The sequence below is a fragment of the Lemur catta genome, chromosome 2 (assembly GCF_020740605.2).
Source record: "Lemur catta isolate mLemCat1 chromosome 2, mLemCat1.pri, whole genome shotgun sequence".
NCBI lineage: Eukaryota > Metazoa > Chordata > Mammalia > Primates > Lemuridae > Lemur > Lemur catta.
In genome coordinates this window covers 116,338,373-116,353,756 of record NC_059129.1, presented here as the reverse complement: position 1 = coordinate 116,353,756, position 15,384 = coordinate 116,338,373, and the positions used below count along the sequence as shown (strand labels likewise).

At 33.1% G+C, this 15,384-nt stretch overlaps 1 protein-coding gene and 1 long non-coding RNA gene across 4 annotated transcripts in view; one reads left to right on the top strand and one right to left on the bottom strand.

The window, feature by feature from the left end:
* LOC123633248 overlaps nt 1–15,384 on the bottom strand; it is a 169,794-nt gene that overhangs the window by 12,398 nt on the left and 142,012 nt on the right. The window lies entirely within an intron of this gene.
* The window catches only part of THEMIS (thymocyte selection associated), a 153,287-nt gene that overhangs the window by 56,860 nt on the left and 81,043 nt on the right, over nt 1–15,384 (top strand). For all 3 annotated transcript variants that reach the window (XM_045544329.1, XM_045544331.1, XM_045544330.1), the window contains exon 3: nt 3,752–4,210. In XM_045544329.1, the coding sequence (XP_045400285.1) occupies nt 3,752–4,210 (459 nt within the window). The remainder of the gene's footprint in view (nt 1–3,751; nt 4,211–15,384) is intronic.

The window sequence follows — 15,384 nt, the reverse complement described above, 5'->3', positions numbered from 1 at the left end:
CTGCCACTTCGTATGCTAAACTGTGCACTTCATCATCTTCTAAGGGAAAATACACAGATCCATAGATACATTTTTCTCAAAATACAGACATACAACAAGACAGCTCCGAGTAGTGTGATTAACTTGAAATAATGGTGGCCCTTAGGGTTTTAGGCTTTCCCTACTTCATAATATTTTAGGTCTGTTATTACCGTAGGTGAACTTTATTCCCCAGGAAAGATGATGCTGAATTAATTCTTCTGTGACTTATGTCATCAATATCAAAATAAAACTATGTGTCTCTACCTTTTATGAGATTCCAGGTAGCTATTTTTTAAAAACTTATTTCAGAAAAACTGCTGAATTTTCTATACCCTGATAATGATTGTGGACTCTTAGAAATAAATCTTCATGTACAGACAAATGAGATTAAACACACAGGCACACACACACACATGCACACAAATTCATTTACTGTGGCAAATTCAAGAATACTATTTTATTGGATTTTCCCTGATACAAGACATAATAAAATAAGAAATTCCTTCAAAGTAAATGTTTATTTTCCTTACTGTCTTCAAGCACACCATGCAGTGGATGAGCACTTCAGTTTCTTAAAGTTTTCAGGACAGACTGCACATGCTAGTTTACTCATTCTTTATTAGGACTGCATCACTCACACTTTTTCAGGAAGTTTGTATCTAAAAATCACCTTGATTCCTTTTTTTGTGTGTGAGCAGAAATAAATTTAAAAAATAACTGATCAGAAGGAGTCTTTGAACAATAACCCAACATATATATATATGACAATATAATCTGGTTAATAATGATTTGATATATAGATGAATTTAATTGGAATACATTTGTTAAGTAAACTGATGATTTTCTAAGCTGTATCATTTTAGTAAGCTTTTAAAATATACTGTCTTCTTTCAGCATGTTAATGTATAATATTTCCCATTCATTTGCTTTGGGTTAAGAAAGCAATTAACTAATTTTTCTCTGTTCTTATTTTCTCTGCAATTTATTAAAATCTATTTAATAAATAAATTCTGAAAGTGATACAAGGCAGATATGCCCATAAAATAAAAATAAAATAATTCAAACAGGACAATCACTTAAATATGCAATTATAAAAAGCTATACTTATATAGCAAAAATTCATTGTAATAGTGATTATCCTGACAGAATTAGAGAAAACATTACAAATAGTGAAATTAGTGAAATAATGAAAATAGTGAGCTTTTCTGATGGAAAAATTAGAGATATAATGAGAAGATATGAGAAGAAAGATTGATATATAATCAAGCATAGTCAATTCAGAACAATTATGTAACATGGCATTTCCAAGGAGAATTATGAGGAACACTAATATACTGTGATATATTATGTTGTGACTTATTAATATGTGTTTCCTCCAAGAGTTTTACAATCAAAGAAATTTGGGAAATTCTGCATGTCATATTTCCCCTCTGAAGAGTTTCAATGCATCTGAAGTTTCTGAGAAATCTTACAGTAATTGGAACTATGCAGATATTTTTTCCTTGTGGTAAAATATACATAAGATAAAATTTAACATTTTAAAGTGTGCAATGTAGTGGCATTCAGTACATTTGTGATATTATGCAACCATCACCACTGTCTAGCTCCAACCATATAGCTTTTTAATCATTCATTTGACCATGAATCAGTTTCCTTCTGGACTATCTTTTAATTTTGGTTAATCTACAGAATATATTCATAGAAAAACTGATCAAATCCAATCATCTCACTTTAAAACCAAAAAAACTAAAAATATGATTTTGAGAGATTAAATGCCTTGCTTGGGATCACACAGGTAGTTGGGACAGACCCAGTATCTCATTCAGATTTCCCATTTCCAAGAATGCAGCTTTTCCTATTTCAAGGTATTTTTCCCTTGTCTCCATTTGTGTTACCTGGTCTCATGATCCAGGAATCTATTTTTTAATGCATTAAAATTTTGCCTAGAAGAATTCAGGATTAAAACAAGTATCTCCAATCTTTACAAAGGAATAGTACTTTTTAAAATAGAAATTTAAACTTTTTGTAGCACTTATTTATTTTATTTCTTAATTATTAATGAGGTTGAGTTGGAAGGTACCTTACCATATACTTACATGCCAGTTGGAATTTTTTCTGAGTTACCTCCTCTTATGCTTTGTTCATTTTCTCCTTTTTTAAAAAATTTCAAAATATTAAGGGGGTACAAATGCTTTTGTTATATGGATAGCTTCTGTAATGCTTGAGTCAGGGCTGTAAGTGTGCCTATCTCCTGAATAGTGTTCCCTGTAACCATTAGGTAGGTTTACACCCCTCTCCTCCTCCCCCTCCCCCTGCTTGATTTCCAAGGACTTTTACTTCCCTCTGTGCACATGTGCGTCCATCTGTTAGTTCCAATTTATTAGAGTACATGTGGTGTTTGTTTTTTCATTCTTGAGGTGCTTCACTTAGGATAATGATGTCCAGTTCCATGCAAATTGCTGCAGAAAGCATTATTTAATACTTTTTATGGCTGAGTAGTACTCTATGGTGTCTCTGTGTGTGTGTGTGTGTGTGTGTGTGTGTGTGTGTGTGTATGTGTATTACATTTTCTTTTTTTTTTTTTTGAGACAGAGTCTTGCTTTGTTGCCCAGGCTAGTGAGTGCCATGGCATCAGACTAACTCACAGCAACCTCAAACTCCTGACCTCAAGTGATCCTCCCACCTTGCTAGGATTATAGGTGTGAGCCACTGTGCCTGGCCAATATATATACACCACATTTTGTTAATCTACTCATGAATTGATGGACACTTGGGTTGATTCCACATCTTTGTGATTGTGAATTGTGCTGCAATAAGCATTCGAGAGCAGGTGTCTTTTTGACAAAATGACTTCTTTTCCTTTGGGTAGATACCCAATAGTGGAATTGTGGGATCGAATGGTAGGTCTACTTTTAGTTTTTTGAGAAATCTCCATATTATTTTCCATAGAGGTTGTACTAATTTGCAGTCCCACCAATAGTGTATAAGCATTCTTTCTCTTTGCATCCACACCAACATCTTCTTTTTTGGACTTTTTAATAAAAGCCATTCTAACAGGGGTAAGGTGATATCTCATTGTGGTTTTAATATGGATTTCCCTGATGATTAGTGATGTAGAATATTTTTTCATGTGTTTGTTGGCCATTTGTCTATTTTCTTTTGAAAAAGTTCTGTTCATGTCTTTTACCCACTTTTTAATGGGGTTGTTTTTTTCTTGCTGATTTGTTTGAGTTCTTTGTAGATTCTTGATATTAACCCATTATTGGATGTATAGTTTGTGAGTATTTTCTCCCATTCTGTAGGTTGTCTATTTGCTTTGTTGATTTTTTTTTCTTTTGCCGTGAAGAAGCTTTTTAATTTAATTAAGCCCCACTTATTTATTTTTGTTGTTGCTGTGATTGCCATTGGGGTCTATTTCATAAACTTTTTGCCTAGGCCGATATCTAGAAGAGTTTTTCCTACATTTTCTTCTAGAATTCTTATGGTTTCCTGCTTTACTTTTCAGTCTTTTATCCATATTGAATTAATTTTTGTGAGTGCTGAGAGATAGGGGTCCTGTTTCATTCTTCTGCATGTGGTTATCCAATTTTCCCAGCACTATTTATTGAATAGGGAGGAATAGTGCTTTTAAAAGCTACACAATACTTGTTTTATTACTGTATCATTGTGATTTTATTATGAGAACTGTTATTTATTGTAAGAACTCTAATTCGCACAATTCTGTTCTTAGGTCTTTTTAAGATTGTGGCTGATAAAACTCCATACCTTACCATGGAAGAAATTACAAGGACCATTCATATTGGAACAAGTAGACTAGGGCATCCTTGCTTCTATCATCAGAAGGATATAAAACTACAGAATCTCATCATAAAGCAGGGGGAGCAAATCATGCTCAACTCAGTTGAAGAGATTGACGGAGAAATAAGGGTGAACTGTGGAGTAGTAAGGAATCATCAAAATCACTCATTTACCCTGCCTTTGTCACAAGAAGGAGAATTCTATGAGTGTGAAGATGAACATATTTATACGCTAAAGGAGATTGTCGAATGGAAGATTCCCAAGAACAGAACACGAACTGTGAAACTTACAGATTTTTCAAATAAATGGGACTCAACAAATCCATTTCCTAAAGACTTCTGTGGTACTCTGATTCTCAAGCCTGTTTATGAAATTCAAGGTGTGATGAAATGTGAGTATCCACTGAGAATGATAGTCTATGAGCACAAGCATTGTGGGGTTTGGAATAGAGAAAAGGTTTTAGGGCCTGAAGAAAGGGACTCTGTCCCTATTTCATCTATTAAGCCTCTGAGAGTTAGATTCCTTATCTATCAGTTAGCAAATCAACATATCTATTGCAAGAATCGAATTGAATAATGTATATACAGGTATATTGTAAACTGTTTGGTTTTATCCAAATGTAAGATGCTGTATCTATCAGGTACAGACAGATTAAAATGCTAGTTCATTTTTATTACTGCCTGTTAAAACATGGTTTAAAAAGAGCTACTTTTTAGAATAGAGCATATTTGGTTAGAATGAGTCTGTTTTATATGGAGGTGGTCAAAAAAGAGCTAAGAATGTAAAGTTTCCTTGATTTTTTCCTTTATTCCTATTTTTATGACAACCTTTTTTCTCTCAGACACCATCACTGCTTATAAATCTTTATTAACTCAGAGTCCCTCTGCCTTAAGGGAAACTGATATGATAAATTAATTTACACATACGTTTGTTTTAATGTGCAATCTTCATAGAATTATTTGCAGTTTAAAAAAGAAATATCTAGAGAGGGCTTCATTGCCCCAAAAAGTACTAATACTTTGAATTTTCAACATTCTGGCATATAAGTGGGCAAGTAATAGAGCAAAGAGTTCTGAACTTAGAGTCCTGAGTTCTAATTCTAGGTCAATAACTTAATAGGCTTTGAATGAGCCATTTAAACTCCCTGTGTTTATGCAAAGGAAATGATGATACCCTTTTGCCTTCTTGTTGGAGTTCTTTAGAGAGAGAAATAAAGTGTTATTAAGGTACCATTATATAATACTCTCGAGAACATAAAACAGTATGTACAAATATTTGGTCAAAAGGAACCTAATTGGGATATCTCAAAATCTATCCCTGCTCCCATTAATACCGTTGGTCACATATACAATTATGAAAAAGTAGATTTTAATCTTTTGGCAGGTTTTAGAATTGTGTGTTAAATTCTATCACACACAAATATTTAACCAGAGTTTCATTTTTAACTAAAGGTATGAGGAAGGAATGCCACTCAAGATTATTTTTAATATTAAAAAGAATTGAGGCCACAGCAAATTTTAGACCTCACATTAATGTTCTGTGAGCTATCCCAAAATGTAAAATTGAAATGGGTAGTTGAGTTTTCTTTGATTTTTATAAATAATCGAAAGCATTTTCTCACTTCAAAATTTGTTACCTTTTAAAACTATTGGCATTTCTTATCTATCACATGGTTGTAAATGAAAGAATCTAATCAAGGGGGTAAGGTGGTAACAACATTTAATAAATTTAGATTAGAGAACAAGAAAGGCTTCTCTGAGGAAATGGCATTTTAGCTGAGACTTGAAGGATGCATAGGAGATAGGCAAAGAAGGAGGCAACAAGTTTGGATAAAGCAGGGGCAGCATGTGGGAAAGCAGGTAAGTGAGAGATCGGAGCTCAATCATAGCTGGAGAGAAAGAGGAGGGGGCAGATTGAGACAAATATGAAAACATGAAATGAGGGAGTGGACTTGACCATGGAGGATCTTGAAATATACGCTAAGAGTCTGAAATTTGTCCTAAGGGCAAATCAATAAAGGACTTTCAGCTGGGAGGAACAAGGACAGAGGATTGTAGTGAGGCCAGTTGGGTCTCTGTGGCAGGGTACTGGAGGTTAGTACAGTAGCAGTATCAGTGGGAAAGGCAGAGAATTGTAGTTGGGCTTAATGGGTATTTAAGAAATACAATCAGCAGAATTTGGAGGTCTACTGGAGGGGGAAAAAAGTCAACCTGATTTCTGGCTTGATCTACCGGTTGGATGGAGGTATAGTTCATTAAATATAAACATCAGAAGAGCAAAGGATATTAACAGAATTGTTTAGGTAGACTTAACTATGGTTTTCTGCTAACCAAGACCCTGAATAAAAGCCTTTGTTTGAAATAATATCCTTTACAAAATGTTTTAGTCAAATTTTCATTCTTTAATGATATTAAAATTAAACTTTTAATTTATTCTGAATCTTTAATTTCTTAAGGATTATTTTGAACATTGGTTCTTATTATATAACAATTTCAGGAAAGATGTTGTATGAGACTGGCTTCCATATGTACTCACAGCAGAATAGTCCCTGAAAATATAGGATGGGTGTCCACCATGAATACCTAACTTAAAAAATTCTTGGCCAGGCGCGGTCGCTCACGCCTGTAATCCTAGCACTCTGGGAGGCCGAGGCGGGTGGATCGCTCGAGGTCAGGAATTTGAGACCAGCCTGAGCAAGAGCGAGACTCCGTCTCTACTAAAAATAGAAACAAATTAGCTGGCCAACTAAAATATATATAGAAAAAATTAGCTGGGCATGGTGGTGCATGCCTGTAGTCCCAGCTACTCGGGAGGCTGAGGCAGTAGGATCGTTTAAGCCCAGGAGTTTGAGGTTGCTGTGAGCTAGGCTGACGCCACGGCACTCACTCTAGCCAGGGCAACAAAGTGACACTCTGTCTCAAAAAAAAAAAAAAAAAAAAATTCTTGTTGTGGGTATTTTTTTTTCCTAAATATAAAATGTACACCATGTTTTTAATACATTGTGGTCTTGTGTTTTATTATTTTTTCTTAAACTGAAGATTCAAACTTGCCTAAACTCAAGAGATGTTGCTAAATTGCTTTCCATAGGCCTCGAGTGTCAGGCACGGTGCAAATCCTTCTTGGCTTGAGTCCCTCCTTTCTAAAGTGATAAGAAAAAGAGTAGGTCTGAGCAGGGGATAGGAGGTTTTATAGAAATCTTAGGGGAAAGAGCAAGATTAAAAAGACTCAGAACTACAAGAAGCTATGAAATATTGATTTGCTGTAAAGAGAACATACTAAATAAGTAGAGACAAGAGGGAATATAAGATATTCTATTCCTATTACTATTGTTTAACATGTTATTAATATGAAAATTTAGTCTCTATAAAAAAAAAAGTATCATTCAGTGTTGAAATGAAATACTTGCTCCTGAAAACTCTTGGCTAAAGTCCCTGTAATAGGCCTAAAACCCCACTAACCCTCATCACACATTTAATAATTTTTCAAAAATTATCCCTCTTTGGAAAATAGATATAAATAACAGTCTAAACCTCCAACTGCTAGTCTCATATAAGTCATTTCATGATGTACTTCTGCTTTTCACAGGAAGATAAAATTCATATTACCATAATAAATGGAATGCATAATATTTGCAAATGGAAATTTGAGTCAGTTATTTAAATTTGCTTCAACAAGCCAGAGGTCTTGACCATGAAAACTTTTTAAATAGTGTTATGTTTTGACATGTAGGTTGACAATTATTTTTTCAGAAACTGAAAATTTCAGAGTTGTACAGCTCCCTTTCCTCTTAGAAGAAAATCTCAATGCCTCCCAAAATTTGAGGGTATGTTTTTTTGCTCAGATATATAAAACATCATTTCATTTTATAAGCAGAGGGCTGACTGATCACACAAGTGAAAAGTGGTATCAAAAATGTAGTATCCGAATATTCTATAATAGAGATAAAAGGATAGCAGAAAAAACACTTTGGTCTTTAATATTTAATATTCTGAGACTTCTTCTTTTTCTCATTTAATTTTAAAAAATAATTTCAATATTTATCAAAGTCAAAAAAGTCAAATAGTAGTAAAAAACTATAACAAAGTAATCAGTAAACCTTGTCCCCTTGACACAAGGGCCAAATTTTCCTCAGACTTTGCTATTCTAAGGTAATGTCTTTAAATAGTTTCCCCCTGTTTTCTGGTACATTTCCAAATAATAAAGAAATATTGCTATTTTTCAAGTAATTGACTTTAGATAATAACTTTTGACTTCTACATATGGCGATGAAGACTTAATACTTTTATATTCTTGGTTCCGCTTCCCCATTCTCTCAGTATATGGTAAGTTATGGTTAAGCATTAGTATTTTCATCATTGTAACAATTTGCTGCTCAACTAAGTGGTGTATAATTCCATTTCTGCATAACTGTTTCTCTGTTATGATGATCCTATTGTTTTCTTTGCTTGGTTTTCTTCAGTTCTTCCTAAGTATTGGAGTATTTTCCAACATCTCTGTAATAAGAAGCTACTCAATGCAATTTTCCACAGAGCCTAAATTTTCAAGAATCTGCCTTTTCTATTATTTTTTTTTCCTAAAGGTACTCCTCCCAGAATTCTCCATTTTCATGTTCCAGTCTGAATTTATTGCTGTCTGGACTGACTGAGTAGGTACCATCCTGGGACTTCCTTCTAAAATCATCCTGGTGGTTCCCTTTGGACTTGCTTCCGTGCTGCCTATTTCTGGAATCGAATATCTAGCTATTTCCAGAATCAAATAACTAACTCCCTCTTTCTTGATTTTAGTCTAATTTTGATGGATTCTATTCCCTGCTTGGTTCCCGAGAAAGGTACATAGGATATTTAATTAATTAACTAATTAGAGAAGTTACACATTTGAAAAATCTTTATTCTACATGCTCATAAGATTGGTAGTTTGGCTACTTATAGAATTCCAGGTTGAAGATAATTTCCCCCAGAATTTTGAAAGCTTTGCTTCTTTATCTTCTACCTTCCAGCATTGCCTTTGCCCGCTTATCCATGGTATTGTGAAGTTTCACAGGAATGTGCTCTGTGGTGGGTCTGTCCTTTAATTGTGATGGCAGTTTTCAATCTGGAAATTTAGTTTCTTCATTTCTTGAATAATTTCTTTGATTATGTCCTCTCAATTATACTTTTTCTTCTCTCTTTAACTTCTAATCTCATATTGAAGCTCTCATACTGATCTTCTATGACTTTTTTCTTTTCTATTTAATGTCTCCTTGTCTTTGGTTTACCTTCAGGGAAAAGTTCTTAACTATATCTCCAACCGTTTTAATGAATTTTTAATTTCAGCTATCATATTTTTAATTTCCAAGAGTAATTTCTTATTTCATTTTAAATATTTCACTCTGTTCTTGTTTTTAAAATGTAATATCTCATCTCTCGGAGAATATCTTAGAATTTTTTAAAAGTTTTCTATTGTTACCATCATTTATCTGCCTCCTTTGGGATTCTTTTTTTTTTTATTTAAGTTTTGGTCTGCCATTTTTATTCAATGTTTTCATCAAATGCCTGGTGATTATTTGGCATTTATTCATATTTACATGTGAGGCACTTTTTTTTTTTAACTTAAAGGTGAAGTACTATTTGTATACAAGTTCTGTATTTGTGAATTTTAGGTTTCATCATGCCAGCTCCTTTATTGGGGCATTCTCTAAATTCAGGTTCTTTGAGTTTTTCTCCTAGGACTTGTTCAGTTTCATCTAAGAAGATTCTTCTTGATATTTCCTGCGATTATGAAGCTATTGGAGCTGAGTGTGGAAGGAGCTGAGGCTCTCACCATTCCTCCTGCAGATTTAGAGTTAACTCCTTTGCTTTTAGTCTCATGCTTCTCCTCCTGCTCACCTGTGCCTATGTTCCCCAATTCTAAGGTCCCGTATACACTGTTTCCTGCAGAGATATGTGGAAGGGGCGGTCACCCTTCTTCCATAGGTTAGAATGGAGACCTGGGTTTAATCATGCTTCCGACATTCAAATAATCTCCATGTAAAATGTTTGCCCCCTAGCTTCACTTAAACTTTCAGAGGGGACTTATGTTTCCAATTCCTAAGCTTTCTTGTCCCAAGTAAGCAAAAAAACCCTCACTTTTCATTAGATGCTGTCTCTTTAGGCAAATAAGCATTCCTTTTTCTATTCTGTGAAGTCATTTACCATTCTTCCATCTAATTTCTGTCTTTGTTTAGATTAAGGATTACAGATGTCTTTTAGATTCATTGAAGCTTTTTTTTTTTCTTTCTTTCTTTTTTGTCTTTTTACCCTTGTGGTAAATTTGAGGGAAGAAAGGTTTGGAAAGGTACATATTTCACCCATAAACCTCACTACCTACTTAAATAAATCCTAGCCAGAGTTTTGCCTGGACCTACTATAATCTCTCAAAGGACCAGCTGCTAATACTGCTAAATGACAACAAGTATAATTTATGAACTTAATATTTTTAGCAAAACATAATTTTCAGTAATTTATAAAAATATCAGAGTTAGTTTTTATGTATTCATTTTTATCTTCTCAGTGCTTGAGACGGAGTAAATGTTCAATAAGTATTCAGTAAATCAAGTAAATGAATGAATAAAGCAACTAAAGTATTCTTTATGCATATATATTTGTGTTGCACAGTACAAAGCTCCTATTTAGGTAACAAGAGGATGCATTTCATGCACCATATCCAGATTTGATTTATTATGATGACATATTTATGAGTTCAATAGCTAAGGAGAATACTAACTTGATGACACCAATGTTGATATCACTTATATTCATATAACAAGTTCGATATTTATGAATGATACTTTTCCTAATGTGTCCATGAAAATACTGTGACAACATGCTATTTAGAACCAGTGGACACTCTAGTCAGCTTCCATCTCATTCCTTTAGGCTGCTGTCTTATTGCTAATAGAAATATCAAATAACAAGCAGAGGAAGGTACATATTTTCATTATGTATATATTTTTATATTACCAATTATTAATATTTTGTCAGTTCAGTATTCTCCAGAGAAACAGAATATGTATATTAGATATAATATATATTATATTAAATATACCTAATTATTATATTATGTATAGTCTTATTTATTTGTTTATTTTAAGAGATTGGCTCATGCAAGTAAGAGGGCTGATAAATTCTAAATCTGTAGGACCTTCTGGTAGGCTGGTAACTCAGGCATAAGTTAGTGCTGTCATCTTCAGGCAGAATTTCTTTTTCTTTGGGAAACCTTAGTTTTTGTTCTTAAGACCTCCACCTGTTTGGATGAGGTCCACTCACATTATGAAGAATAACATGCTTTACTTAAAGTCAACTGATTGTAGATGTTAACTACATCTACAAAATACCTTCACAGCAAGACCTAGATTAGAGTTTAATTAAATAAGTAGATACTATAGTCTAGCCAACTTAACATCTAAAATTAACCATCACAAACATCAGTGGAAAACATTGTTGAAATCTGTCATCTAGTATAGGAAAATATTTATTCACTTTTCTTATATTTTATGAAATAAATGAAAATGTATAAGACAAAGTAGTGTTATAAATAAACCCATATCAAATGCAAGTATATTCATTTTAAGTGCCTCTTGATTTCTCAGTGAGAGTTATGTTGATTTTTATTTTCTAATACAAAAGTTAGACAGCCATCCAAAGGCAGTTTAGAAATATAAACAGCAGAAGAGGTAGAAGGGAACCATCTACCAAAATGGACATTTACAGTATAGCTTCTCTTAAGTTGAAATGAAGTTGAATAAATTAAAAAAAATCACAGAATATCAATAAAGAAAACTGAGATCTGATGTATAAACTGTAAATCAAACTTTAATTTAAAAGTGTAGAACACGGCAGAGCTCACAAATCATAACTAAGTCTAATACTCGCTCTTTAATAAAGAATATAATGCAATGCAAAAATGTAAACAGTTCATTGAGTAGTTGAGAGATGGAGATGAAGCTTATGAAAGTACTTTTGAGAAAAATAAGTATCGTCCTGGAAATAAATGAGAAGGAAATGAAACTTAGAAAGTGAAAATGTCCAAAAATATGTAAATTATTATAATTATTAAATAACAATATAGGAGGCACTATGCATTATTATTATAGACATTGGAAGAAACTGTAGAGCTAGAATTTACAAAACTTGTTTAGAAAAAAATATGTAGGAACAATCATCTTGCCTTCAAGGTTGAATAAGACTGTTTCAGTGGATTTCCAGCCTTATACTATTGATAATTTAGGTCTATCTGCAAAGGGTGGAGCCGCATTTTCTGAGTTGAGACTGAGTGTACTCTAGAATTGAATATTAAATATACAAGAAAACATATGTTGCTCAACGCCAACCAAGCTTAAATGTAGTTCTTTATTTTCTCTTTAAAGATAATTTTTAGTGGGGTCCTCAACATTCAAATGTAGTGAAGAGAGTTGTTGTAGTGGGAAATGAAGAAAAACACCACATTATGATTAACACTCGCCCTAACCTTGAAGGGACTTTCCCTGAAAGAGCAGGCAGAAAGACAACGTTGAATGAAATGACTCAGCAACATAGAGAGGAAACCAGTATTGCCTTTTTAGAGAAAATGGAATGGAAATTGTTTTTCACAAGCACTCCCTTTGGATAACAGAAAACATACCCAGTGAGGATAATTCATGTTCACCCAGAAAGAAATTTTGGAAAGTCTAAGCTTTTATAAGTATATATGGTTTTTACTTCAGTTTAGTTTGAAACAGAAAACTTGTGATAAATACCTTTAGGAATGTTTCTCATGCTCTCAGGTGCTGTCTTTTTCTCTCTCTATCATTTTGAAATCAAAAAGAACTCTTTTGGACAACAACATTTTCTAATTTAGCTTATACTCTATAGCCATTTTTTAGGAGGAAAGGATTACATTTTTCCAATTGTAAAATAACAAATGCTTGTTTAAAGAATTTGTAGTATGTGCAACACACACACACACACACGACTAGAGCTATATATATGAAAATAAAAAATTATAATGGTTTTTCCTCTTATATTTTTAAATATTTTTTATAAAAGCATGTAACTTGTTATAAGAAAATAACCCTAAGTGTTGGTTTCTTTATCTTTCCCTAGAAGAGATCCTTAGATATAATAATGTCATAAAAATTAGTGAAACCTACTCCAGTTTAAAAATTTGAGGATGTTGTTGCTAAATTCTAGATAACTTTAAACAAGTATAAATTTTTAACTTTTGACTATGGAAAACTAAGAACATGTGCAAAAATAAAGAGAATAGTATACAAAAGGAAAAAGGGTTTTATTTTAATGTATTAACAGACACTAGAGAATAATATATAAAATTTAAAGTTTATGCTAAAATAAGTAGGCGGACTGAGTTGCCAATAAATTGGATATCTGTGGGCTTCATGGAAGTTAGTAGAGAAAGGTAGATTCTCTGACTTCAGCCTCTTTTCCGATTGAGCTATCAAATTAATCGGCCAAATTCCTAATTTTAATTTGGTATTCTTAATTGCAAACATTTTGGATCTCTTCCTGAAGTAGTTATACATTTCTCAGTCTGGCATTCAAAGGATCAATTTATCTTCATAGTCTTACTTTCAGCAGCTCTTCTGTCCAGTCCCTGTGCTCTAATTTAAAATCTTAAGAGGCTGGATTCCTTGTTATTTATGGACAATACTCAGTTTCCACCCTTATCATTGGTAATGGTGTCCTGGCCATTTGGGATATTCCCTCTCCTAGTCTGTCTTGACCTGTAATCTTTTTCTATCCTTAAAGCCTCATGTTGCGGCTATGACTTTCATAATATTTGTCTTTATCCCTATCCCCAAATTAGATGTGGTATTTCTTCCCTTCTAATTTTTGCTTATTGTAGTTTTAATTGCAACTTTTCCATGATTTCATTTTCTTTTCTCTTGTAGCCTTCCAATTATACTATTAAAAAACATTTTTTGTTGCAATATACATTTGCAAGAGTTTGCGATATACATTTATAACTAATATAAGTCCACTTTCAAATAACAAAATAACTTCATGGCTAGTGCAGTTACCTTACATCAAAGTATTCTCAGTTCCTTCCTTTCATCTCTTATAACATTGCTGTCATTCATTTCACTTATCTGTGAGCTATAATCACCCAATATATTGCAAAAGTTAGAGTATGCTAAACTTTATAAAACAAATTGATTAAGGTAAGAAGTGTTCTTACAGCCCTCTTCTTTTTTTCTAAAAATTAAAAAATCTTTACAATTTTTACAGACCTTAAGCCTATAGGCAGTATAGGCAGTCATTGATTTTTAAGTTTTTCTTTTAAAGAATATAAAATAATACTTTTTAATGCTATGCCTTAACAAATTCTATAATTATATGGGATGTATAAGTAATATGACACAAATTATAGAGTTAGGGTTTTCAGATGCTGAGTAAACAGTTAACAATATCAGAAGTAATAACACAGGTAATGTTCTATAAGAGGAAATTCTGTCTTCAAAGTCTTCCACATTTTTCATTTTCAAAAGCATAGAAGGAAGAAAGAATATTTATAGAAGGATGGCCGGAGATATTGGGAAAAAACACTGGATCATGAAAGTGCTATAAAACTTACGTTAGAAAATTATCAAGAAAATATAAACTATTATAAAATCCTGTTAATATTAACACATAACTTTACTTTTAATTCAAGACCATTTATGATGATACTATGTAGGGTAGTACATGGAGAACAGATAAATAATTTCAGGACAATATTTTAAGTCTCTCTGTAGTCCCAAAGAAAGACTCCTGGAACAGTGGGTGCTTAGAATGAATACAGAGATTCATTAGTTCCCATGACACATGAGGCAAAGAATACTTTGGTGAGTACTCTCCAGCTTTCCTGGGGCTCCTGAGTGGCTCCTCTGACTGTGACCTAACCTACACCACACCTTTCCTACCTAGGTATTAATATAGCACCAGTGAAGAAAGAAATAACTTTGACACTGGAAAAAGTTTTACATCTTGGTATTCATTTCCATATGTTAATCTTAAGTCCCTTGTATCTCATGATTTTGCAATATTGTTTTATCCCACAGGATAGGATTTTGTATAAAGAACGTATATCTTGGGACTTACACATGAAAGGTCTTTTTAAAGTATGAGAACTTTCTTCTATGATAATTTTACATATAAAGTCTGGGACCCAATAATAAGACTTAAAATGATGTAACAGCATAAACCTTCACATATATACATTTATATATGCTGCACCAGGGATGCTGTTGGAAGAAGGTATCACAGACTCCTACTTACTCATAAGTGACTTTGCCAACCCCAGAGAGTGCTAGGAAATTCCTGTTGGCTGCTTGAATGTGACTTTTCACACATACCCATACTCATGGACATTATATATGATAAAACTATAAATTTAAACACATGAGCGATTAACACTAGAATCAGGAGAGTGGTTACCCATCAATAGCAAAGAGGCCATGATTTTAGTGAGGGTCATGGGGCTCCAGGGTACTGGGTAATGTCTATTTCTTAAACTGAGTATGGGCTTATGGGTCTTGTGTTTTATATACAATCTCTTTGATCTTAAAATTTG